Source organism: Mobula hypostoma, chromosome 27 (assembly GCF_963921235.1).
Source record: "Mobula hypostoma chromosome 27, sMobHyp1.1, whole genome shotgun sequence".
In the NCBI taxonomy this organism is placed as follows: domain Eukaryota; kingdom Metazoa; phylum Chordata; class Chondrichthyes; order Myliobatiformes; family Myliobatidae; genus Mobula; species Mobula hypostoma.
Window position 1 is genome coordinate 2,068,955 of NC_086123.1, and position 27,138 is coordinate 2,096,092.

Genomic DNA, 27,138 nt, shown 5'->3' on the forward strand with positions numbered 1-27,138 from the left:
GGTGCAGGCAGGGGAAGAAGGATAGCTTTAAGGTGACAGATGAAACCAGGAGGATAGGAAAGGAAAGGTAATGGGCTAGAGAGGAAGGAATCTGATAGGAGTAGAGAGTGGACCATGGGGGAAAGGGAAGGTGACAGGCAGGTGAGAAGAGGCAAGAGGTCAGAGTGAGGAATAGAAGATGGAAGAGGGAGGGAATTTTTTTTACCTGGAGAAATCAATATTCATACTGTCAAGTTGGAGGTTACCCAGAAGGAATATAAGTTGTTGCTCCTCCACCCTGAGGGTGGCCTTAACATGGTACAAGGAGGCCTTGAAACGGGAATGGAAATGGGAATTAAAATGTTTGGCCACCAGTTAGTTCTGCTTTTAGTGGATGGAACTGGAGGTGCACAAGAAAACGGTCCCCAAATTTACAACAGGACTTGCCAATGTGGAAGAGGCCGGATTGGGAGCACCGGACACACTAGATGACACGAGCAGATTCATAGGTGAAGTGCTGCCTCACCTGGAAGAACTGTTTAGGGCCCCGAATGGAGGTAAGGGAGGATGTGAATGGGCAGGTGTAGCATTTCGGCTGCTTGCAAAGATAAGTGCCGAGAGGGAAATTGGTGGGGAAGGATGAATGGACAAGGGAATCACAGAGGGAGCGATCCTCGCAGAAAATGGAAAGAGGTGTGAGGGAGGTAAAGATATGTTTGGTGGTGGGATCCCTTTAGAGGGGGGTGGAAATTGTGGAGAATGATGTGTTGGATGTGAGGTCATGGGGTGGTAGGCAAGGACAAGAGAAACTCTATCACTGTTACGGCAGCAGGAATATGGGGTGAGTGCAATTGTTCAGGAAATGGAGGAGGTGAGGGCAGCATGAATGGTGGAGGAAAGGACACCTCATTCTTTGGAGGAGGAGGACATCTCTGATGTCGTCGAAGGAAGGCTGCATCCAGGGAACAGATGCGGTGGAGACAAAGGAACTGAGAAAAGGGAATAGCATTTTTACAGGAGACAGGGTGGGAAGAGGTATAGTCAAGATAACTACAGGAATCTATAGGTTTAATAAAGATGTTGGTCGACAGTTTGTCTCCAGAGATGGAGACAGAGAGGTCAAGAAAGGGGAGGGAGGTGTCAGAAATGCACCAACTGAATTTAAAGGGCAGGGTGGAAGTTAATGTCAAAGTTGATGAAATTGACAACCTCGGCATGGGTGCTGAAGCAGCACCAATGCAGTCATCAATGTAGCGGAGGAAGAGTTGGGGAGCATTACCAAAGAAAGCTTGGAACATGGACTGCTCTACGTAGCAAACGAAAAGGCAAGCATAGGTGGGGCCTTGTGGGTGCCCATGGCTACCCCTCGAGTCTGGAGAAAGTGGGAAGAGCTGAGGGAAAAATTCTTGAGGGTGAGGACCAGTTCTGCCAAACGGAGGAGGGTGGTGGTGTAGGGGAACTGGCAGCTTCTTTCATTGAGAAGCTGAGAGCTTTAAGGCCTTCTTGATGGGGGATTGGAATGTATAGGGACTAGACATCCATGGTGAAAATGATGAGGCGGTTAGAGCCAGGGAATTGGAAGTTACAGAGGAGATCGAGAGCAGGAGAAATGTCACAGATGTAGATAGGAAAGGGCAGAACCAAGGAGGATAGAATGGAGTCGAGGTATGAGGACACAAGTTCAGTTGCACAGGAGCAGGCAGAGACAATGGGCCTACCCAGACAGTCAGGTTTGCAGATATTGAGAAGCAGGTAGAAGCGAGCAGTATGGGGTAAGGGAACCATGAATTTTCTGGCAGTGGATGGAAGTTCTCTTACGTTGGTGAGGTCAGTGATGGTGTCAGAGACAGTTTTCTGATAGTTTGGAGTGGGGTCCACTTCAAAGGGTGTAGGTATGAGGAGGTATCTGAGAGTTGTTACCTGGCCTCATCAAGGTAGAGATCAGTCCACTACACTACTCCTTTGTTTGTGGGTTTGATGGTAAGATTGGTGTGGAGAGAGTGGAGGGCAGTGCGTTGAGAGGGGGTAAGGTTCGAGAAGGAGAAAGGAATGCTGAAGTCGAGACAGTTGATGTCTTGTTGACAATTTGAGATGAAAAGATCCACATCAGGTACAGAACCAGGGTGGGGTGTCCAAGAAGAGGAGGAGAGTTGTAGATGGGAGAAGGGGCCATCAGTGCGGGCTGTGGAATTCTTGCCAAAGAAGTGAGCTTGAAGAAAGAGGTGATAGAAAAAGAGCTTAGTGTTGTGGTGGGCGCAGAACTCACTGAGCTGCTGGCAAAGGAGTACAAAGGTAAGGCCCTTGCTGAGAACAGAATGTTCTGCCCCAGAGAGGGGAAGGTTGGAGGGAATGGTGAAGACATGGCAAGGATTAGGGCTGGGATCAGAGGGGGAATGGGAGTTGGTGGCACCTGAGGAGAAGGGAGGGTTGGAGGGGTTCAGAAAAGGTGGGGTGGGAAAAAGTTGGAGGTTTCAAGGACCAAGAGGTGATGGTGGAGACTCAGGGTTGGAGAGTGGTGCTGGGGGAAGGGGAACTGCGGGGCCCAGCAGCACTATTTAATATTTCCATATCACCTTTGGTGTTTGGAAGAAGCTTATCCAGAAAAATTTTCAGGCAAATTGGAAACTAGCAGGAAAGGAATAAGTTGAGATTACATTCCACAACTCAATGAGTGCAAACTAATAAGGTTGTGCAGTGTTCTCACAAAAGGAAAATCTGATGCAGGCAGAATCCTGGATACCTGCATCAGAAGTATCTCAGGATGAACGCTACCAATGAGACTTTCACTGAAGAACTAATCAGTGAGATGAAGAAAGCAGAGGTAGCACCCTTCATCAGCGCTCTACCAACTGTGTCACTGCAATACATTGTCAGTACTAGTCTGTTGAAAAAAAACTTAAAAGCTCAAATCTCCCAAGCCACCTTGAAGGAAATCTAAGACAACAAATTAATATCACAATGTACTTGGTTAAACTGAACCTTTAGCTGTCATTGTGACCACTTGTCAGATTATAAATTCATATCTGGCAAGGCTCAGAATCAAAGGGCAACAGTAATTAGGAGCTCCAAACATTAAAGATCCAGTGAGTGGCTGCTTTGATTGAGACATTCATTAAGCAATGAAAAAACTGAAGCTTCTTTACAGCCTTAAGTGCAATACTGAAGAACCAATTTAATAATGGTTTGAAGAGATCTTAAAAGATTCAGGATTCTTGCTATTCTAATGACTCACAGTGACTCAGATGGAAAAATTAATATGACTATTCTTAATTATTAAGTTTCTGTCCAGATTTTTCAATTTCATCATTCCACTCACCATAAATAAATCCTCTTTCACAAGCTCATCTACATAATAATAATTTCATTTTGTTTATGAATGAGAATCTGAGGCTAAGTCCCTTAACTCGCATTGCATTCAAAGCAGTAAATAAGCAGGTTTGTAAATAATTATGTGAAGCATCAGAACAAATAATTCTCCATGAATGATTAGATGAAGGAATGATTTAATCTCAAAATCCTAATGGGCCAATATCACGTAGATCTTTTTTTTACATTCATAGTTTATCTCAATGCTTTAAAGGAGATAACAATACCTCAATATTCACATTAATACAACAATCCATTTCATATTTCCAATGAGATTAATTGGTAATATTGAATTACTGCATTGTTGTATTACCATTAAAATAGAGGCTTAAGAACATTAGGATTAGTGAGTTAGTTCTTGTAAAATGGGTATTTGTGCAGCACTAAATCTTTTCATACATCTAGATTCCAAGAAAATTCCAACCCTTAAGATCAACTATTTCCCAACCAACAACGCTCTCTGAAAGAGACAGTCAGATCGCACCAGGAACCAGAAGTGTCATCATTGCTTCATCTTTGTTTTAATTATTATTGGAACATATCAACTTGAAGCCTTTTAAAATTTGAAATAAACATGGTTTGTTAAAAAAATTGTTCAGTTCAACATTACTCAGCTATTACTTATTACCCAATTGTTTATACCTGAAAGACACTGACAGAACTTCTTTTCACATTTAAAAAAGTCACAAGATTGTTAGTTTGAATCTGTGGCTCGATAAAGTAACATTCAATATTCCTCTTATAGTGTATACCTCCACTAGGCTGCTTCTCAAATGCCCAAATGCCACCCTTCAGTTGTTTTACTGACATTAATCTTGTAGTCCTTTTCTCTTATTCCTCCGGTATTTGAATACTTGTGCCTTGGCAAATAGGAATGGGCATAACTGAGGTACAGTAAACTTTTACTGCAATTCCCTCCAAGTTATTTCACTGTTTTACATGCCCTTCTTTGTGCTTTAATATCAGACCTGTGATCAACTATACATACTGTATTTAGTACCAAGACCATCAAGATACCTGGATATATTTCTGCATTATCCTTATCTTTATCCATGTACCCCTTTACGAATAAAAGCTAATTTCCAGGGTTCTGTGACAAGAACCACGGTTGCATCTGCTTGAGTAAGTAGAATATGTCAAAAATCAAAGCACTAAATTATTATACATATTGGACTGTACCATTGAAGACTAAATTTTAAGTCTTGTTACATCCAGATCTTGAATCTAAGAGATATATATTACATTTTGGTTATAACAGCAAATATTAATAGAAATGTTATTGTAGAGCAATCAGATTTATAAAAAAACATTTGGCATTAATTAGACAAAAAGAAAATATTGAGCAAATAAAATAAAGCATCATGGGATAAAACACAACATGAATAATACCAGGTCAGTGTTGATTCTATCCTGAATATTAGTATTGAGTGAATTACAATGTGCTTTATCGTAGAACATTAAGAACTCAAAAGTTCTTAATAAGAAAGCAAAATCTTGAAGACTTTGATTTCTGTAGTCAAACATTCAAATTCCTTCATTGAATGCTGTAATCTTCAATATATTCTACAGAATTGAGAAGAATTATTGGACCAGTTCCAATAATTATTGGATTCATTGAAAAGGAGTGCAGAAATTCAAAAATATGTGATCTTGTGCTTTTTTTTGGCATAAGATCACATATATCAGCAAAAAATTGATACACAACAAAACTATCATTTTCTGACAGAAAGGTGTGTGGAACAGCAAGGTGTTATGACGATGCCTGTATTGTTATGGTCTAATATTAACGCCTTATGTTTTGCATGCTGGGGATAGATCACAGCACATCCTGCCGTCTCAAAAAATACAGTACAGGCAACATCTGCATGACAGGGAGAGGGTGCTGCGTTAATTGAAAATGGTCTATTTTGCATAATGAAAGAGCCATCCATGCATGTGTTAAGAAATGTGAGCTGAAAAAATTGTACTTATTTATTTACATTTTATCTCCACTTCATTCTCATCAGAATGAAATTTATTCCATTTATCAACATTTTCTTAATTTTCTAAGGGCAAATTCCAGTTACCCAAACATCCATAACACAGGAGTTGCCTGTACACAGAATTGAAGAGTGAATCTCTTTGGAGTTCACAATTTAAAATATACTGCACTTAAATATTAATCTTTGGATCCAAAATCCTACCTGAATAACATTTCCCAAAGTAGCTAATCCAGGTTTGTAACTGTTAAAGCAAATTAATCACTCCATTCACTTTATACTACACAAACTGAATTTCTCATATTATTTACTATGTAAGAAGTCAAATAAATTGAGCTAAAAAACTGCAACCCAATTCCCTCAATTCAATCACCTTGAGGTAATATATTTTACCTCTAAGTAATCTGTATTGTTTGTAATCTCAGCCTTATTACAATTAGCAACCTACAATTTTGAAATGTGGACAAATTGAGGCATCTGCTAGTTCTTTAAAGCAATAAAAATCTAAATGATCTAGGAATAGACTTACAAAATATTCAGGAACTTTACTTTAGATCCATTATTAATACCATTTACAACTCTTTGCATAATACAATATTTACCCACAATATTGTCAAAACCCTGGCTGATTACTAAAGACTTGTGCTGATCAAATGGCTTGAGTGTTCACCAGTATCTATAACCTCTCACTTTGGCAGTGAGGTACCCCACCTGCTTTAAGTAGACTTCATTTATACTGGTGTCCAAGAACAACATGGTGACCTGCCTCAATGACTATCATCCAGTAGCACTGTGACAAAGTGCTATGAAAGGTTGGCAATAAAACGTATCAATTTCTGACAGAAACAACCTGGATCTGCTTCAATATGCCAAATGGCACAACAGATCCACAGTAGATGTCATTTCATTGGCTCTTCGCTCAACCCTGGAACATTTGGACAATGAAGAAGTATACATCAGGATTTGTTAATTATGGCTCAGCATTCAATACTATCCTCCTCTCACAACTAAACAATAAGCTTAATGACCACGGCCTCAGTACTTCCTCGTGCAATTGGATCCTTGATCTCTTCACTTAAAGCTACAGTCAGTTCCAATTGGCATTAACATCACCTCCACAATCTCCATCAGCATTGGTGCACCACAAGTCTGTGTGCTTCGCCCCCTGAACTACTCACTTTATAACGTACTTATGACTGAGAGGCTCAGCACAGCTCCAATGCCATATTTAAGTTTGCCAACCACACCACTGTCGTTGGCCGAGTCAAAGGTGGTGATGAATCAGCACAGAGGAGGGAGACTGAAAATCTGGCTGAGTGGTACCACAACAACAACCTCTCCCTCAATGTCACCAAGACCAAGGAACTGGATTATTGACTTCAAAAGGAGAAAACCAAATTTTCATGAGCCGGTTTTCATCAGGGGATCAGAGGTGGAGAGGGTCAGCAACTTTAAATTCCTTGATCATCATTTCAAAGAAACGCTGGGCAGTGCCCCCACTTTGTTAGAAGTTTGCAAAGTTGTGAAAATTCTAAAAAAAAAGTACTGGATGTAGCTCAGTCCATCACGGGTAAAGCCCTTTTCACCATTGAGCAAACCTACATGGAGCGTTGTTGCAGAAAAGTAGCATCCATCATCAGGGGCCCCCACCATCCAGGCCATTCTCTCTTCTTGCTGCTTTCATCAGGAAGATACAGGAGCCTCAGGACCAACACCAACAGGTTGAGGAACAGTTATTACCCCTCTTACGTCGGGCTCTTGAACCATAGAGGATAACTTCAATCAACTTCATTCACCTCATTATTGAATTTTTCCATAACCTCCATAACTCACTTTCAAGAACTCTTCATCTCATGTTCTTGATATTCATTGCTTATTTATTTATTACTATTATTATTTTCTTTTCTTTTGTAATTGCACAATTTGTTGTCTTTTGCACATTGATTATTTGTCCGTTCTGTTGGGTGCAGTCTTTCACTGATTCTATTGGGCTTTTTGGGTTTACTGTGTATGCCTGCAAGTAAATGAATCTCAGGTTTGTATGTGGTGACATATATGTACTTAGATAATAAATTTGCTTCGAACTTTTTAAGTAATCCTGATCCCTGCCCATACTAAATGAGCAGATTACAACCAGATGCTTTAGAATCAAAGCAGATGTAAACTCATCCCTGACTTAATACACATAAAATCCTCAATATTTACAGCATATTAAATAGGCAATTCAGTCCATTACATCCTGCAAGCTTAAAAAAGGAACTTAGGTTAATATCATTCACCAGCTATTATTTAATTTCCTTGCAGGATATACCTCTCCAAGTGCTCATCAGGATAGCTTTCAGTTATAATGAGTGCCTCTACACCAATTATTATTTCATGCATTAATGTCCAGACTCCACTATTTTTTGGACGAAAAAATTACCCTCAATTTCCCTCTAATCATTTTAGTGACCAACTTCAATTTCTTCCTCAGTCAATGATTACTCTGCTATGGAAAATAGGTCCTTCCTGCAAAGTACACCTTGACTCCTGTTCATACACCTCAATTAATTCTTTTTAATTTTAATTGTTTTGTTTCAATCTCTCTTTCTCAAAGTAAGAGTTAACACTGTTTATTATCAGAGTACATACATGTCACCACATACGACCCTAAGATTCTTTTTCCTGCAGACATAAATTAATGAACAACAATGTAAATGCAGATATAAATAAATAACAAGCATAAAGCAACAAGATAAAACAGTCCTTAAATGAGTGTAGCTATCCCCTTTTGTTCAAGATCCTGATGGTTGAGGGTGATTACTGAGGCACCTGTGCCTTCTACCTAATGGCAGCAGTGAGAAAAGAGCATGGCCTGGGTGGTCAGGATCTTTGATAGTGGATGCTGCTTTTCTACAGCAACGTTTCATGTAGATGTGCTCAATGGTTGGGAGGGTTTTACCTGCGATGTACTGGGCTGAATCCACCAGCTTTAGTAGGATTTTCTGCTCAAAGGCATTGGTGTACCCATACCAGGTTGTAATGCAGCCAGTCAGCACACTTTCCACCACACATCTATTGAAATTTGCCAAGGTTTTTGATGACTTGCCGAACCTCCACAGACTCCTGAGAAAGTACAAGCCCTGTCATGCATTCTTCGCAATTATATTTATATGATGGATCCAGGACAGGTCTTCTGAGATAGTGACATGCAGGAATTTAAAGGTACTGACCCTCTCCACATCTGTTCTTCCGATGATTACTCATTCATGGACCTCTGGTTTCCCTCTCCTGAAGTCTACAATTAGTTCCTTTGTCTTATTAACATTGAGTGAGAGGTCGTTGTTTTAGCACCACTCAGCCAAATTTTCAATCTCCCTCCTGTATGCTGATTCATCGCCACCTTTGATGCAGCCCATAACAGTGGTGTCATCAGCAAACTTGTATATGGTGATGGAGCTGTACTTAGCCACACAATCATAGGTGTAAGGCGAGTAGAGCAAGGGGCTGAACACACATGCCTGTGGTGCTCCTGTGTTGATGGAGATTATGAAGCAGATGTTTTGGCCAATCCAGACTGACTGGGGTTGTTGGTGTGGTAGAGTTTGTTGTCAATTCTTGAGTTGGAGAACTTAGAATGAAAAAGGTGATGCAGCAGCCTTCAACATTGTAGATCAGCAAATATCCTTTTTTGTCTTGTTAGTCTCCCCTCTCACTGTGTTACACTCCTCTGTCCCTTTATTAGGGTCAAAGAGAGCGCTTGTGGTATGTTGAATTGTCAGGTGTATGATTAGTTTTTGTTGTACTACAGATCATGGTCTTTATCAGTAGTTATCACTCCACCTCCACTGTTCAGACTTGCAGTTGAACAATCCCAGATACAGGGACATATCCCAAAATGAAATGCTTTCTGACACTCATCACCCACCTCCCACCAACTCTGTCACATGGATACCATCAATTGCCACATCTCTCTTATTCTCAAACATCTTTCCTCTGGGCTTTGACCTTTTGAAATAGCCCGACCTATAAGGCCTCTAGGCTATCTGCCACTCCGGCAAAGGAATTTCACATGGCGGAGCCTTCCAATCAAATTCTGCAGGATAGTCCACCAGCCTCTTACTTGAAGTTACCCAAACCTATGTAACCATCTCCAGATACAGCCTGCTTTTTGGCAAAGGTCTAGTACAAGTAAATGACATTTTCTAAATATAGCTTCCATCTAATCATGAGTGCAATCAAAAGGAAATAACTTGGTCAAAGGAAGATACATATCCAGTTGTTAAATTAATCTAATACGAGGTGCAGGCACAAAGCTTTAAAAGCCATACAGTGTAAAAGCTTTCAGAAGGTAATCTCGCTCCTGGTGCAATCGTTGACTGTACAGGAACCCAGCAGATAAACTAATAAACGCAACCTGAGAAGGGCGAGAACAGGCAGCAAGAAAACTGGAAGGAACCAGGGGGACCTTGAGAGAGAGGTGAGCAAGCATCAGCAGGGCTGTAGACCACAATCTTAGTGCCCAGTCTTGGAGATCGAAGGGCGGAAGAAAAGGAGAGTGCTGGGATTTTACTGCTCTTTGCGGAGATAAACGAATGTTCTAGTTCAAAGAGGAAAGATATGAGAATACATTAAAAAAGACAAGATGGAGAGAGGTACAGAAACTTAGTTCAATGTAAAGATACAAATTCAGGTTGACCTTTCATGAAGAATTTAGCTCAAACTGGTCTTTGGGCTTAAAAGTCACCACTGACAACCAACATGAAAACTACTTAGAAAGAGTAATGAAGTAGTTTAAAATTTCCTCAATTTTATATTTTGTTTGGAATTTATTTACATGCATCATCTTCAGGGGAATGGATTGCATTCTGTAATAGCTTATATAAAAATAAGGACTACTACCCATTAAAGTAATTTCCCTAAAGGGTGAGTGAGAGAACATGAAAATGCATGAATGAGCAAGAGAGCACGCAAGACCCAATGCGAGTGCAAATGAGAGAATGAGTGAGAGCAAGAGTGAATGAGAATGAGAGAGACTGAGAGAGTGAATGAGAATGAGTGAAAGTGAAGAGCAAGTGGGAGTGCTTTGGAACTAAAACTCAGTACCAAGTAAGTATGGAGAAGGATATTTTTATTTCTTAAATGAAAACCTAACAGAAAGACTTATTCTTTACACTTCACATATTACGATTAAATTATGCAAGGTTTTTATTTGCACTACCGAATTCTCATTTTGTTACAATGAGATTTCTCAGAGGACCTGGTAAAATATACTTAGTGAGTCTGTGTGTCAAGCTTATTACACAATAGGGCCAAATACATCCAAAATTAATATGCGATAAAATACTTCAAACTTGATTGTGGTATCTCTACCCCTACTAAATTCTCATACCACCTCCATAGTGCCAATTTTACAAAAAACCTGCAATTTGCAATAGTATCTGTTTTTCTGTAAAACACAGCCAAACGTCCGTAGTTATTATTGAACATACCATTGAAACAACACTAGTCCAACAATAGAGGTGTACATCTTACCTGAAGCTGTTCAGAAAAGCAAGAGAATGAGGAGGGGAGCTTCTGGGATGGGCAGGGAAGAGAGACAATACAAACAAATGCAGAATTTGCACAGAAAATAGGAGAATGGACACCATGTGCTAGGTTTCACCTGGCCATAAACAATGCCTCATTTCACAACCTAGCTCAGAAAACAATCCATTTGAAATTTAACTAATGACACCATTATTCAGTTCCATTTCTAAAAATGTTTAGTTGTTATGTAAATTAAAGCTTTGCATTTTTCTGCCTTGAGGTAATGATTCTAGGAAGACCAACTATATATTAAGAAAACTTATTAAAATAAAGATACATTACTCTCTCTGATATAATTCAAATCCATACGCTCTTCAACACCAAAACATTCACAACAGCAGAAGATGTTGATTGAAAATAGCACTACGCAATCAGTGAAATTTTCAGGGTATTTTGGTTCATAATGATAAAACTGTGAGAAAAAAGCCTTCAATTACTTTCCCCTCAACCTCCATAGCAGAAATCTGACCTAAAATCCTGTGGTGTTTTAATAGCAGCTTAAAAACTGGTTGGACAAAAAAGAATATACAAGGGGAAAAAAAGAGACTAAATTTCTGCAGCTGCAGATACAAAAGACATTGGCCACTGGCATCAAATTCAAACCATACTCATGCAAGTTTAATAATGTGTTTTGGTGGGCTAGCTGACCACTAAACATCAGCATCTGATCCCTAATCAGTATCTATTTGGCTATTATATGGAAATACTTTACAGCAGGAGTAACCAATGTTTCCGGAAACCTTTTACAATGAGTATTCAAGAACAATATATTTTAAAATACAGTCTCTTCTTGGAGACTATCAAATAACATAATGAAAAGCAAATGTCTAGCTGTTAATGGAGGAATCCTGCCCAACCATCATGACAAAGTAACAAGTGTGTCTTTCAAGAAGACATTAAATAAATAGATGTTTTAAAGAAAGAGTGTTCCTTTGATAGAACTAATCAAGATCAGAAATTTAATCAGAAAATAAAACTTTTTCCAACTAATCTCAATTCAAGACAAGATCTGCACTTGAGGGAAAGAATGCTTCGCTGGATGTCTCTTTTTGGCGGTGGCCACAATTGTATAGCCTGGATAATGCACATGTTCCATTGTTATCTTTTGTGATTGCAGGGTATTAAAAGATGTTTGTGAATATCGTGTGATACCCAACATCGGACATTATTTTGAACACAGTTTTATTTCATCAGGTATTTGTCATTGGAAATGTTTGGATATTGAAGTTTTATTTTAGACATTATTTTAATTTTAAGTCGTACTAATTTGCTGAGTTTAACTATTTTTAGCAATGGTTACTTAAAGCTGCAGGTGATGTTTACACACCATGCGATTTGGACAACTTAAATAAACTGAAATATATTTTTAAGAGTATATGGGGAGAGGTGGAAGGAAATGTAACTTTAGACTTAAAATTCTTCCTAGCCTTATATCTCTCTAAGTGATATACCATATTCCAGCCGATAGTTGGGTGCAGAGCAAACTTGGGCCATGACCTGTGTAAATGCCTCCCTCAGACAACAAGATCAGTTTTTACTCCCTCTGGGAAATCACCAGATATCTACCCAGATGAAACCAGCATTGTGCAATTTATTATGCAATCTGACAACTGTATTTTCAAGCTATGTCCGAGCAAGAGGATTATTCTTCTTCCCTGCTAAAACCCGACTGTTTTCAACAATAGTGCTATATGAACAAATACAGACAGTTGTGTGCTATTAGATCCCTAATATATTAGACTTCTGTACAATCATGCCAAGTAAATTGAAGCTGTAACCCAGGGGAAAAAAACAGGCTTTATGCATTAATAAATAGTTTTATTCTGAATTTTGAGCAGAAATCATTTTTAAAAACTGCATTATAAATCGTGATATATCAAATAATAAAAACATCAGCAATTCTGAAGAGTGACTCTATTTGCATTCTAACCACCTGGGGCTAACTTTCTCTAATAGCAAAAGTATAAATCAATAGTAGCACAAAGTTAACTGCTGTAAAGAAATTTTACTTTGGTTTAGCTTCTAAAATTCCAGTAAGACTGCAGAGATAGGAAAGATATTTCTATGATGGAGATATTCAAAACCAAGGGATATAGCCTAAGCGTACAGGGTAAGCCACTTAGGACTAAGATGAAGGGAAAATTCTTCAGCCAAAGAAGAGGTGAATCTCTAAAATTCTCCATTACAAAAGCTAGTTTGAGGCAAAATTATTAACTATATACAATGTGACTAAACACATTGATGAAGGTAGAGCCGTAGATGTAGTATATATGGATTTCAGCAAGGCACTTGATAAGCTACCCCATGCATGGCTTATTGAGAAAGTAAGGAGGCATGGGATCCAAGGGGACATTGCTTTGTGGATCCAGAACTGGCTTGCCCACAGAAGGTAAAGAGTGGTTGTAGACGGGTCATATTCTGCATAGAGGTTGGTGACCAGTGGTGTGCCTCAGGGATCTGTTCCGGGACCCCTACTGTTTGTGATTTTTATAAATGACCTAGATGAGGAAGTGGAGGGATGGGTTAGTAAATTTGCTGATGACACAAAGGTTGGAGGTGTTATGGATAGTGTGGAGGGCTGTCAGAGGTTATAGCGGGACATTAATAGGATGCAAGACTGGGCTGAGAAGTGGCAGATGGAGTTCAACCCAATTAAGTGTGAGGTGGTTCATTTTGGTAGGTCAAATATGATGGCAGAATACAGCATTAATAGTAAGACTCTTGGCAGTGTGGAGTATCACAGGGATCTTGGGGTCCAAGATCATAGGACACTCAAAGCTGCTATGCAGGTTGACTCTGTGGTCAAGAAGGCATATTGTGCATTGGCCTTCATCAACCATGGGATTGAGTTTAAGAGCCAAGAGGTAATGTTGCAGCTGTATAGGTCCCTGGTCAGACCCCACTTGGAGTACTGTGCTCAATTTTGGTCACCTCACTACGGGAAGGAAGTAGAAACCATAGAAAAGGTGCTGAGGAGATTTACAAGGATGTTGCCTGGATTGGGGAGCATGCCTTATGAAAATAGGTTGAGTGAACTTGGCCTTTTCTCCTTGGAGCGCCACGAGGATGAGAGTTGATCTGATAGAGGTGTAGAAGATGATGACAGGCATTGATCATGTGGGTAGTCAGAGGCTTTTTCCCAGGGCTGAAATGGCTAGCATGAGAGGGCATAGTTTTAAGGTGCTTGAAAGTAGATAACGAGATGTCAGTGGCAAGTTTTTTTATGTAGAGAGTGGTGAGTGTGTAGAATAGGCTGCCGGCGGCAGTGGTGGAGGCGGAAACGATAGGGTCTTTTAAGAGACTCCTGGATAGATACATGGAGCTTAGAAAAATAGAGGGCTATGGGTAAGCCTAGGTAGTTCTAAGTAAGGACATATTTGGCACAGTTTTGTGGGCTGAAGGGCCTGTACTGTGCTGTAGATTTTCTATGTTTCTAAGGAGTTAGATAAACAACCATTAGCTAAAGAAATCAAGGGATTGAGAAGAAATCAGGAACAGGATATTGATTGGCCATGATCACATTAAAAGCAGAGCAAGCTTTAAAATGCTGAATAGGCTACATCTGACACCTGCTGTTAAATTCTGTCCCTCTCTGAAAAGTTCCTGTTTCAATGCTCTATCTGTGTTGAGTCAGCTGGTTTAGATAACGACCCACTAACTGCAAAAATTTGTTCCGCCGTCTTAAGCAGGGCAGAAGTGAGAGGGTAAGGGACTACTACTACGTTGACTCAGGCCTAGGGGGCTGGTGTCAGGTGAACTGTAAGGGAGGTAAGGGAGGAAAGCAAAATCATCCACTAATTCTCCCTTAAGGGAAAGTACCAAACATCTATTAAAGGAAAAATCAGTCTTGGCTTCCAGCACTCATTCTCTGGGATGCATAAATGAAGATAAAGTGCCCAACACCTGTGAACTTTTCTCCAAGATGAATTAACATCTTGTAAGGAGGGGAACAGAGTCAGTACTAGGATAGTTATGATAAAAGGTAGAAATGTTGTGAGCTGTGGTTGTTCATTAAAAATAATTTTACCATGTTGAAATTTATTTTACTTTAACTATATTTTATTTCACACATCATTGTCTGGCTGAGAGCTTGGTAATGTACTTGTGAGCTACTTCTACTGGTTTAATTTTGATTAGTGGAATCTGCAACTGATTAGTTTTGAGAAAACTTCGGCTCCAACTTCACTTCTTTCAGAGAATATCTCTCCACAAACTGCACACCCTACATAGTGAACTGACTATGCCAGTGATCACAGACATATGTTGTACTTTTCAGATTTAGAATAAAGCTGACAGCACGAATGGTGCAAATGTATCTCTTTCCCTTTTGAGTTAGATCTAAATAAATTGGGACGAGAGGAAAGAACTGAGCTAATCAAAACTGATTTTTAAATTAATTGGACCCATTCTTCAGATACCGTGTGGATTAAATGCATTTTACCATGTTATAAATTCAACATTTCATCAATAAAACTAGTCTCAATCTGTTGGTCTTTCAGATTCTGTAAATCGTTACAACATTTCAACAACATCACTGTGGAGTATGTAATCTATAGGTGAATAATTGAATTTGAAAATCTGCAAAGTATATATTGCTTGTCCAATACTAATTACTTTGGGCAACATTTCCACCAGTCAATTGTTCATTACTTACCTCTGGAGTCTGCCAAACTGCTCTGCGTTGTTGTGGATGGTGTTTCAGCTGAGGATACCTCTGCAATTTTGTGTCCTGCACACACAGCTTTCAGCATCTGGAAAACTGCCAATGGAGCTACATTCATCTTCAACAGATCCACAATTATTCTGATGGTCAAAATGCAGAACAGACATTAGAGGAACCAGACCATTTCAACAATCAATAAATAGGCACAGATACACCAATTCTCTACTTACGTAATGTTTCATCTGAAGGAATATCACAAAGATAAACATGATTATTTGGTATAAAATGCTGGAAAGGTCATTGGAATATACAGAACAACATACCTAAATAACAGCAATTATGAAATCCACTCTACTAATATAAAAATTAATGGCAAATATTTCAAAGATTAAAAATTGGTTTGTGGAACTAAGTTTGTGAAGACCAGCTGTGGGAGTCATTTGTGGAAAGGCATATTATAAAGCCATGCAAATTAAAATCAATGTTTTCTTTTGGAAAAAAAGTATCATTCTGAAACAAACTCCACATGAATGATGGAGATTACTGTAACTTCAAAGAAAAAACTAGAATGACTACAAACATGAGGAAACAACAAGATAATGCAATTTAAACAGCATAGACTCAACACTGAAGAGCTATTTGCAGAATGACATGATTCACAATAAACTCAGATTTACAGCTTTTGTTCTTCACAAGATCACATGACAAAGGAGCAGAAGTAGGCCATTCGGCCCATCGAGTCTGCTCTGCAGCTCCCCCATGAGCTAAACTATTCACCCATCTAGTTCCAATTTCCGGCTTTTTCCCCATATCCCTTGATACCCTGAATAGTTAGGTACCTGTCAATCTCCTCCTTAAACACCCTCAATGATCAGGCCTCTTAAGAGAGACAATGAATTCTATAGCAGGCAAATAGGAATTCTGCTCATATTGATTTCTCAGTAATTTAGCTTAGGGACAGTATTTATTTACTGAAAGCAAAAGATAAATGATCAAATAGAAATACATGAGTGAAATAGCATCTGTGACAGAAGACATGTTAACCTCCATTAGAAATAAAAATACATAGCATTCAAAAAGAAATGGGGTGGGTGGGATGCATTGGAAAAATTAACGGCTGCTCCCATCACTGTAATGATGAGAAAGTGTTCAATGAATAAAGAAAATGTGACCTCTCACACATTGAAAGCAACTCATTTCACCTCAAAATGTTGGCGAAAGCCAGAACAGTCTATATAACAAAATTAAAACTGCTGTAACATAGGAAACACAGCAAAAAATAGCATATATATAGATTCCATAAATGGAAATAAGATACACGAACATCCAATATGCATTAGTAATGTTGATTAAGTAACAAATATTGGCCAAGACTCCAGGAAAATTATTTAAATTGAAAGTACCAGAAAAGAGATGGATAGGATTAAGTTAAACAGGATTATTAGCCATTTATTGAACCAATGCAAAAAAAAATTAAGATACACATCTGCCCAGACCTAGCTGTACAGTGTGTGGGGCTGAATGGATATAGCAGATATTAGTTCAAGCAAGGATCAGTCTTCAGTTCTAAATGTAAATCACAAGCAGTAAACAGTTTGTAGGTAAAAGGACAGCATTGCAAACAAGCAGCACTGACCACAGAGCATAGCTGCTGGCCCACAGAAAGGGATGGCTGCTCAAGAGGTATTATTTTCAATGTGAAATGACGATGAGATGTTCTGGTCTGCATCAGCCAAATGTAAGACAATGGGTAAGCACAATTGATTCTGCAGATGCTGATGGTACAGAATAACACACACAAAATGATGGAGGAGCTCAGGAGTCAGTCAGCATCTATGGAGTGGAATAAATAGCTGACATTTCAGACCAACACCCTTCATCAGGATCTCCGCCTGAAACGTCAATTATTTGTTTATTAGATGCCACATGACCTGGTGAGTTCCTCCATCATATTATATATTCTAAGATAATAGAGGATGCTAATTGACCCTCATCAAACCACACAACACTGGCTGTTATTTGCACCATGGTTATGATGTTCAAGAAAGTTTGCAGACCAGACTGATACTGTCACTTAGCACATCAATTGAGGTCAGTGCATAGCTAATTTAACAACAGTTGGGATATGGTGTACAGTACTCAAAACCTTAATTTTGGGTGTCTGGAACTATGTTCCCAGAAGCTTTTAGACCATCTGTATAAATTACTTCATCCCAGTAAAGTTGTTTGAACTTTCAGAAGTGTCTCTAACTGTAGGTATGTAACTCAAAGAAAGCATTGTCAAACCCAAAATATTGGAGTAAACAATGTCATTATAACTATTGAAATTGCATTGAATCATCTGCTGTTACCTTTGATCTTAAGGGTATAAAAATTGTTTGTACGTTGAGTTTGAGCAACTCTACCAAGACAGTCTACATGAAAATGCCTGCTTGTCATGATGAATAAAGACCTTTATATCACCAGTTTCAGTGTATCTTTGGGGGGTGACTAAGATTACAGTTACAACACTATTTAGCAATGCTCACTGAAGCGTCAACCTAAGTTACTTACTCAGATCTCTAAAAGGGGAACTTGAACCACAAATTTCTGATTTGGAGACAAATATGCCATTAAGCTCAGCTACAGAATACTAAACAGAAGTAGTAAACACCTTACTTGGAAGTTTCATGCTTGAACAAAATCTTCTTTTTCAGAACTTGTTGATTTCACCCACTTTGCACCTACCCTCAGGTTCACCTGGTCCATTTCCAACACTTCCCTTCCCTTTCTCGATCTCACCGTCTCTATCTCCAGAGACAGCTTATCCACCTATATCTATTATAAACCAACAGACTCTCACAGCTACCTGGACTATATTTCGTCCCATCCTGCCAGTTGCAAAAACGCCATCCTTTCCGCTCAATTCCTCTGTCTCTGCTGCATCTGTTCTCAGGTTGAGGTTTTTCATTCTAGAACGAAGGAGATATCCTCCTTTTTCAAAGAAAGGAGCTTCCCTTTCTCCACCATCAACACTGCCGTCAACCGCATCTCTAAATTTCACGCAAGTCTGCTCTTACCCCATCCTCCCGCCACACTACCAGGGATAGGGTTCCTCTTGGCCTTACCTACCACCCCACCAGCCTCCGTGTCCAGCACATAATTCTCTGAAACGTCCAACACCTCCAACTGGATCCCACCACCTAATATACCTTTCCCTCCCCCCAACTTTCTGCAGGGATCGCTCTCTACGTGACTCCCTTATCCATTCATCCCTCCCCACTGATTCCTCTCCTGGCACTTATACTTGCAAGCAGAACAAGTGCTACACATGCCCCTACACCTCCCCCCTCACTACCATTCAGAGCCGCAAACTGTCCTTCCTTGTGAGACAACACTTCACCTGTGAGTCTGTTGGGGTCATATATTGTGTTCAGTAACCCCGGTGGGGCCTCTTGTATATCGGTGAGAAGGGACGTAGATTGGAAGACTGTTTCACCAAGCATCTACGCTCCACCCACCAGAACAAGTGGGATCGCCCAGTGGCCACCCATTTTAATTCCACTTCCCCTTCCCATTTTGATATGTCCATCCACGGCCTCCTCCACTGTCGGGATAAGACCACACTTAGGTTGGAGGAAGAACACCTTATATTCTGTTTGGGTAGCCTCCAACATGATGGCATGAACATCAATTTCTCAAACTTCTAGTAATGTCCCCCCCCTCACCATTTCCCATCCCCTTGTCCCTCACTCTTTTCTTTCTTCCATGGCCTTCTGTCTGTTTCACCAATCAACTTCCTAGCTCTTTGCTTCATCTCTCCCCCTCTAAGTTTCACCTTCACTTGCCGTTTCTCTCTCCCCTCCCCCTACCTTTCAAGTCTACTCCTCAGCTTTTTTTCTCCAGTCCTGCCGAAGGGTCTTGGCCCAAAATGTCCAGTGTACTTTTTTCCATAGATGCTGCCTGGCCTGCTGAGTTCCTCCAGCATTTTGTGTGTGTTGCTCTTCTTCTTCAACATTATTATATTTGGAAATGATTCCCTACAATTACAGTGCATTACACCTTTACAAAGACTGATGAAATAAACTGCTATAATTATGAAAAGCTTGATGCAGTAGTTGAATCACAATTGAAAAATGTTTGAAAACATACAGTTGTGCATTCACTTCTAAATAAGGAACCACACCAGCCAATCTCAACTTTTCATAACTATTTCTGAACTTACTTGAACACTTCCTGGTCCATAACCACACCAGCTGCTTGAGTAAGCTCGTACAGCTCCAGCTCTTCTGCATTGAGGACCTTCTTCTTCTTGACTGAATATTTTTGTACATTTCCACTGACTGTGGCCAAGAGAGTCTGCTGTGCATCTAGGCCAGGTATTCCAGCCTGCTGTGGTACGGCCATATTATCACTGGAGCAAACCTTCACACTGGAATCTAATAAATAACAAATTGTTCTCTATTGTGTCAAGTAAAATCCAACATTCCCAGCCATACATACACAAAGTTCAAAGTACAAAGTACATATATGCTACCATATACTACCTTGACATTAATTTCCAAATAGGTATTCACAGGGAAAAAAATAAATATAACAGAATTTTACAACAAATCTACCCATAAACAGAAATAGATTGACAAACAACTGATGTGCAAAAGACAAACTGTAAATATTACTGAGAACCTGAGTTGTAAAGAGTCATTAAGAGCAAGACTGTATGTTGTAGAATCAAATCAGAGTGGTGCTGAATCAAATTATCTTTGCAGGTTGAGGAGCCTGGTGGTTGTAGGGCAATAACCTGTTCCTGAAGCTGGTGGTTGTAGGGCAATAACCTGTTCCTGAACCTGGTGGTTGTAGGGCAATAACCTGTTCCTGAACCTGGTGGTTGTACAGCAATAACTGTTCCTGAAGCTGGTGGTTGTAGGGCAATAACCTGTTCCTGAACCTGGTGGTTGTACGGCAATAACTGTTCCTGAAGCTGGTGGTTGTAGGGCAATAACTTTTCCTGAAGCTGGTGGTTATAGGGCAATAACTGTTCCTGAAGCTGGTGGTTGTAGGGCAATAACTGTTCCTGAAGCTGGTGGTTGTAGGGCAATAACTGTTCCTGAAGCTGGTGGTTGTAGGGCAATAACTGTTCCTGAAGCTGGTGGTTGTAGGGCAATAACTGTTCTGGAACCTGGTGGTTGTAGGGCAATAACCTGTTCCTGAACCTGGTGGTTGTAGGGCAATAACTGTTACTGAACCTGGTGGTTGTAGGGCAATAACCTGTTCCTGAAGCTGGTGGTTGTACGGCAATAACTGTTCCTGAAGCTGGTGGTTGTAGGGCAATAACTTTTCCTGAAGCTGGTGGTTATAGGGCAATAACTGTTCCTGAAGCTGGTGGTTGTAGGGCAATAACTGTTCCTGAAGCTGGTGGTTGTAGGGCAATAACTGTTCCTGAAGCTGGTGGTTGTAGGGCAATAACTGTTCCTGAAGCTGGTGGTTGTAGGGCAATACCTGTTCCTGAAGCTGGTGGTTGTAGGGCAATAATTGTTCTGGAACCTGGTGGTTGTAGGGCAATAACTGTTCCTGAAGCTGGTGGTTGTAGGGCAATAACTGTTCCTGAAGCTGGTGGTTGTAGGGTAATAACTGTTCTGGAACCTAGTGGTTGTAGGGCAATAACCTGTTCCTGAACCTGGTGGTTGTAGGGCAATAACTGTTACTGAACCTGGTGGTTGTAGGGCAATAACCTGTTTCTGAAGCTGCTGTATCTCCTACCCAATGATAATAGCAAGAAGAGAGCATGGCCTGGATGGGCGGGGAGTGGTCTTTGATGATAAATGCTGTTTTCTTGTGACAGTGCTCAAAGTTCAAAGTATAAAGTACATATATGTTAACACATATAACACTGACATCCATTTTTTGCAGGCATATTCAATAAAACCATGGAATAACAACCATATCAGAATCAATGGAAGACCATAACAACTTGGGCGTTCAACCAATGTGCAAGTACAAAAAGGATATTGAGAACATAAAATGAAGAATCCTGGAAAGTAAGTCCGTAGGCTGTGGGAACATTGAAATGATGAAGTAAGTGAAATTGATTTAAGTTATCTTCTTTGGTTAAGGAGCCTGATGTTTGAGGGGTAATAACTGTTCCTGAACCTGGTGCTGTGAGCCCCAAGGCTCCTGACCTTCTTTCTGGTGATAACAGTGAGAAGAAAGCATGTCCTGTGTGGTGGGGGTCCCTGATGATAGATGCTGCCTTCTTGCAACAACATCTCGTGTTGGTGTGCTCAACGGTAGTGATCAATGTAAATATACTCAAAGGCGAGACGGTTTCCTCTCTAATAGACTGGCTGTATCCATTACCTTCTGTAGCCTTTTCCATTCTTAGGCATTGGTAATTCTACACCAGGCCATGAAGCAACCAGTCAGGATAGTTTCCACTGTGCATCTATAGAAGTTGTCAACATTTTTGCTGACGTGCAAATCTCAAAACAAGTAGAGGCACTACCATGCCTTCTTTGTGATGACACAACTTAGCTGGTCCCAGGACATATCTTCTGATATGCTATTACCAATGTTGGATCCAACTGTTCAATTTTAATTGTCATTTTCTTTGCAATTAACAATTAATTATCTGCCTGGATTTTAAATAGACTTATATACATAACAGTTTAATATGCCTCTTGTGATGTTACAAAGTATAATTCTGGAAACTTTGTACTGTATTAATTGGCTGGTATTTTCTCATTGGTTAACTTTTTACTCCAATATTGAATAAGCATTTTCCAATTGGTTCTCTCTTATCTATGGAATTTTTCCTAGCTCTATGGTATAAAAGTAGTTATTTCGTGCTAGATACCACCTATCTTTTCTTTAGATCCTTCCTTCTTAAGTAGTAAGACCCCTTGTCACTGTTCTGTTCCTGTTCTCTTTGTTCTATCAACTCTTAATAAAACAATTGTGAAACAACAAGTTTTATGCCTCATACTTGACTTCTAAAGAACCTTGGATTTAAATTCCAGAAACAACATTTCTGGCAGTCAGCAGAGATATTCTGAAGCTTAAAATTTGTTACACTTGAAGACAAAGGAGGCAATTTTTAGTGTGCAACAAACCGGTAAGAACTTCCTCTGTTCCTCTGCCATCGGAGAAAAAACTTCTGGCTTTGAATATTGGATGGAAACCAGGATTGAGGGCTACTTCATTGCTATTTAAAAGAGAAACCACTGTGAAAATATTGGTTGCAATCTATTTTGGTACCTGGTGAAGATAGTGTTTGTAAAATCTATTTGGATGTAAACTATTTGGTTGTGATCTATTTGATTATTCGATCAACAAATGTGTTTGCGATCTATTTGGTTGCTGGAGCAATCTATTAATATTTTGAGATCTTGGAGTGATTAAAGTACATACGAAATAACATTGAATCAAAACAATAGTCAAAGCCATGAATCTTACTAAGAACTCTTACGAGAAGAAAACATCTCAGTTTGATCAAATCTACGAAAAAGTCCAGACAAAAAATACCAATAGAATAAGGAGGAATGCATTAAAATTCAGAAAATGGCTGCTACTGATTTAGAGATAAGACCGTGTGGTCAGTTTGATCGAACGTGTGAGTGATTGAAAGAGTTAATGAGGTGAGTAAAGTCTTTTACTAATCAAAAGAAACACGAAACTTGTAATAAAACACAACAGCACAATAGAGACAGTAAAAAGACTAGCGAGCATGCCTTTACATTGGCAGAATGAGTGCAAGAACAACACGGTAGTACAATCGATTAAGTTTCAACGTGAACTAAAACAAAATCAGAAGAGACAGCCTTGACTTCAAGTGGGCGGTCTGTTGGTGAGACTTCTGCTGGTCCTCCACATCTACCTCTGAAACTTCACCTGAGGAATTACAACCTACTTCAGACAGACCTCTGAGAGAGAGACACCATGTGAACTCTGAAAAACGACATGGACTCTACAGCGGCCCCAAGCAACTAAAGTGAGAATGACAGTGATGAAATAGTATGATTGACAGCTATGAATCAGAATCAGGTTTACTATCACTGGCATGTGATGTGAAATTTGTGAACTTAGCAGCAGCAGTTCAATGCAATACATAATATAGAAGAGAAAAAATAATAAATAAAATAAAAAATAATAATAATGAATAAATAAGTAAATCAATTACAGTATACGTAATCTCTTCAAACTCCTAATGAAATATAGCCGCTGTCTTGCCTTCTTTAGAACTACATCAATATGTTGGGACCAGGTTAGATCCTCAGAGATCTAACGTTCCAATAAAAGACCAAGGGAGTGAAGGTAAACAGGATTGAAAATGAAACTATTGCTAATCAATTTATTGACAAGCGAGTAGCAGATCTCTCTGCTTAGTAACACTGTTAAGGATCTTGCTCTTAACATTGTACTTTCTCCTTGCATTTGCCCTACTGAGGTACAACAACTCACATTTATCTGGGTTAAACTCATCTGCCATTTCTCAGCCCATAACTGCAACTGATCTATATTGTGATGTATTCTTTGTGAGTCTTCTACATTATCCACAACTCCACCAATCTTGGTATCATCCACAAACTTACTAATCCACTCTTCTACATTTTCATCCAAGTCATTGATATACATCACAAACAGCATAAGTCCCAGCACAGATTCCTACTGAACTCCACTAACTACAGACCTCCAGCTTGAATAAGTCCCTTCAGCCACTACCCTCTCTTCAATGAGCAAGCCAGTTCTGAATCCAAACAGCCAATTCATGGTGGACCTCGTGCATCTTAATCTTCTGCCAAAAGTACACACCAGACCTTTCAAGCAAGCTGAAGTGGTGCTGTCACTGACGATCAAGATCGGGGACCCAAGTGCTAGATTGCTTTATCGGAGGGAAATGAGAGCAAGCTGTGTTCTCTGTTTCTGAGACAGGCTTACTCTCTTCTCCACACTCCAGCCCAAGGTGTTCTCAATCCACTGGATCGATTGGACAACAGCATCAGGAAAGGGTTAAGGCAGTGGCATCTGCTTCATGATTAATTCATATTGGTGCTGAGACGTAGTGGTTTTGTATCACTCGTTCTCCCAACCTCAAACATCTGATAATTAGGTGCTGACTGTTTTACTTACCAAGAGAGTTTTCTGCCATGATCCTGACTGCAGTTTACATACTAGCAAAGGCAGATATCAAGCTAGCACTCAATGTATTGAGTGCCATGATTAACAAATAAGAAATGGCTTACCATGATGCCCTTTATATCCTTGCTGTGAATTTCAATCAGGCTAATTTGAAAAAAATCTCTGCCAACTGCTACTGGCACATCACCTGCAGCAGAGGACCCAACAGACGCAACCTCTGCTACACTACCATTGACAATGCTGTTCCATCCCTCAATTGCATTTCAGGAAATCTAACCTCCTCCTTCCTGCATATAGCCAGAGACTAAAGAGCCATGCATAAAAGCCCAAACAAGCAAGACATCCAGCAACATGATTCAGGAGATAAAGACGCATGGATCCAGGATGAGTTACAAGTTTTAAATTGGCTTGCCCATAGAAGACAGACCTTAGGGGTGAAAAGTTGTGTTTTTCTGGCTGGAGGGCTGTGATCAGTGGTATTCTGCAAGGATTGATGCTGGGACCTCTTTTGTTTGTAATATATAGCAATGATTTGTATGAAATACAGATAGGTGGATTAGCATGTTTGTGGATGACACCAAGATTGGTGGAGTTGTGGACAGTATAAAAGATATCAAAGAAGACTACAGGATATAATTACAGATATGGACAGAGAAGTAGTCAATGGACTTTAATCCAGGAAAATGCAAGGTGTTGCATTTTGAGAGGTCAAATAAAAGTAGAAAGTATACAGTTAATGGTAAACCCCTTTACGGCATTTAAGTACAGAGGCATCTTGGGGTCCACGTCCACAGTTCACTGGCTACACAAGTGGATAAGGTGATTATGAAAGCACATGAAATGCTTGCTTCCATTGGTATGGGTGTTGAGCATCATAGTGAGGAAGTCATGCTGCAGCCATATAAAACTTTATTCTGATTACACCTGGAGTATTGTGAGCATATTAGCCACAAAGGGAGGCTGGACAAATGTGGGTTGATTACTCGGAGCACTGGAGGCTGAGGAAAGACCTGAAAAAGAGATGTTAAATACTAGAGGACATAGCTTTAAGGTGAGGAGGAAGTGTGAAAGAGATTCAGAAGGCAATTTTTTTTTAAAATGAAAAAAAAAAACAAGCTGCTGCAGGAATCAGTGGGCTGGACAGTCTCTGTGGATGCAAAAGCACAGTCATTGTTATAGGTCAACACCCTCTATGAGTCCTGATACAAGGTCTCAACCCAAATTGTCAACTATTACTTTGCATCAGCAGATGTTGCCTGACCCATTTAGTTTCTTCAGCTGTGTGTTTTTTCATTCCAGTCTTTTGACTCATACAGGATCTTCATATACAGTCTCGACCTGAAATACTGATTCTCCCTTGTTCCTTGATTACCCACAAGATGCTGCCTGACTCACTGGGTTCCTCCAGTAGCTTATCTTTCTTTAAAATGTAATTGCATTGTAAATCTCCTTTAAACTTTACCCCTCCCACCTTAAAGCTATGCATTTTAGTATTTTAAAGAGTGGTAGGTACCTGGAAGGCGTTTAATAGGGGAAAAATGGATAGATGCACATTTTTAAAAAGCATCATGGTCGCCACAGACATTGATAACAAAAGACCTGTTTGTGTTCTATGTTCCACACTTTATGTTCTATTGGGATAAACTAATACCGTATTAAAACTACCACAAATTGTTATGTTCATTCCTCGATAGGCAAGGAGATACTGCAATATAATCCAAGGGAAAACTCACGCTTAAAAATAATTGGATTATTAATACATTTTCAGGCTGAATTGAATAAATGTTCCTTCAAAATAATTGACATAATAATTGACTTCAAGACTTTCACTTATTATTAAACAAGACGTTGGAATTTATAATTCAATACATTTAACGTACCGGTACGGACAACTGTCTGACGAACGATCGGCCCGCAGAAGGCGGGGAGCCCGAATTACGTTAGTGCCCACTCCCCCACATCTTCCCTGGCCACCCACCGGCCCCTGAAGCCCCGCTTTCTCCACCGCCCATAACGCCGGAGCACTCCCGCTTATTTACCTGCTCTTCCCTAGCAACCATTCGCCTTCGCATCCACCGCCGCCCAACCGTCCGGCCGTCCGGCTGGAAACGCGAACCCCGTGCAAACGGTCCTAGGTCCGCCCACTCAAAAGGAAGTCGCAGCGCCTCCTAGTGATTCAGGCGGGTTCTGCGAGCATTTGATGTTGGTGGGTGGAGAGAGCATAAATCTAGAGTTTTCTGTAATATTTCAAATAACTTATTGTGCTTCACTTTATCAAATGCTTTTGTGTAGTCGATAAAACAAACAAATCTTTTTGCACTTGAATAGCTCATTCTGATAGTATCCTTAACATCAATATTGCGTTTCTTGTACCTTTGTCTTTCACAAAACCACATTGTTCTTTACCTATTTCAGCTTGTATCTTATTTTTAGCTCTTGTTATCAAAATTCTTAGAAGTATCTTGGTGA

The 27,138-nt window shown here is 39.9% G+C and overlaps 1 protein-coding gene across 4 annotated transcripts in view; it reads right to left on the minus strand.

The window, feature by feature from the left end:
* The window catches only part of mzt2b (mitotic spindle organizing protein 2B), a 41,749-nt gene extending 14,921 nt beyond the window's left edge, over positions 1-26,828 (minus strand). Inside the window, exons 1-4 of one of the 4 annotated variants that reach the window (XM_063034298.1) lie at positions 26,550-26,687; positions 19,760-19,973; positions 15,547-15,695; positions 9,721-9,903 (exon numbers count right to left, since the gene is read on the minus strand). In XM_063034298.1, coding sequence (XP_062890368.1) covers positions 9,721-9,903; positions 15,547-15,695; positions 19,760-19,941 — 514 coding nt within the window. In that variant the 5' untranslated portion in view covers positions 19,942-19,973; positions 26,550-26,687. Of the gene's footprint in view, positions 1-9,720; positions 9,904-15,546; positions 15,696-19,759; positions 19,974-26,549; positions 26,688-26,708 lie in introns of those variants that run through there. The other 3 variants (XM_063034299.1, XM_063034297.1, XM_063034300.1) reach the window with 3 other exon arrangements.
* Positions 26,829-27,138: the final 310 nt, after the last annotated feature.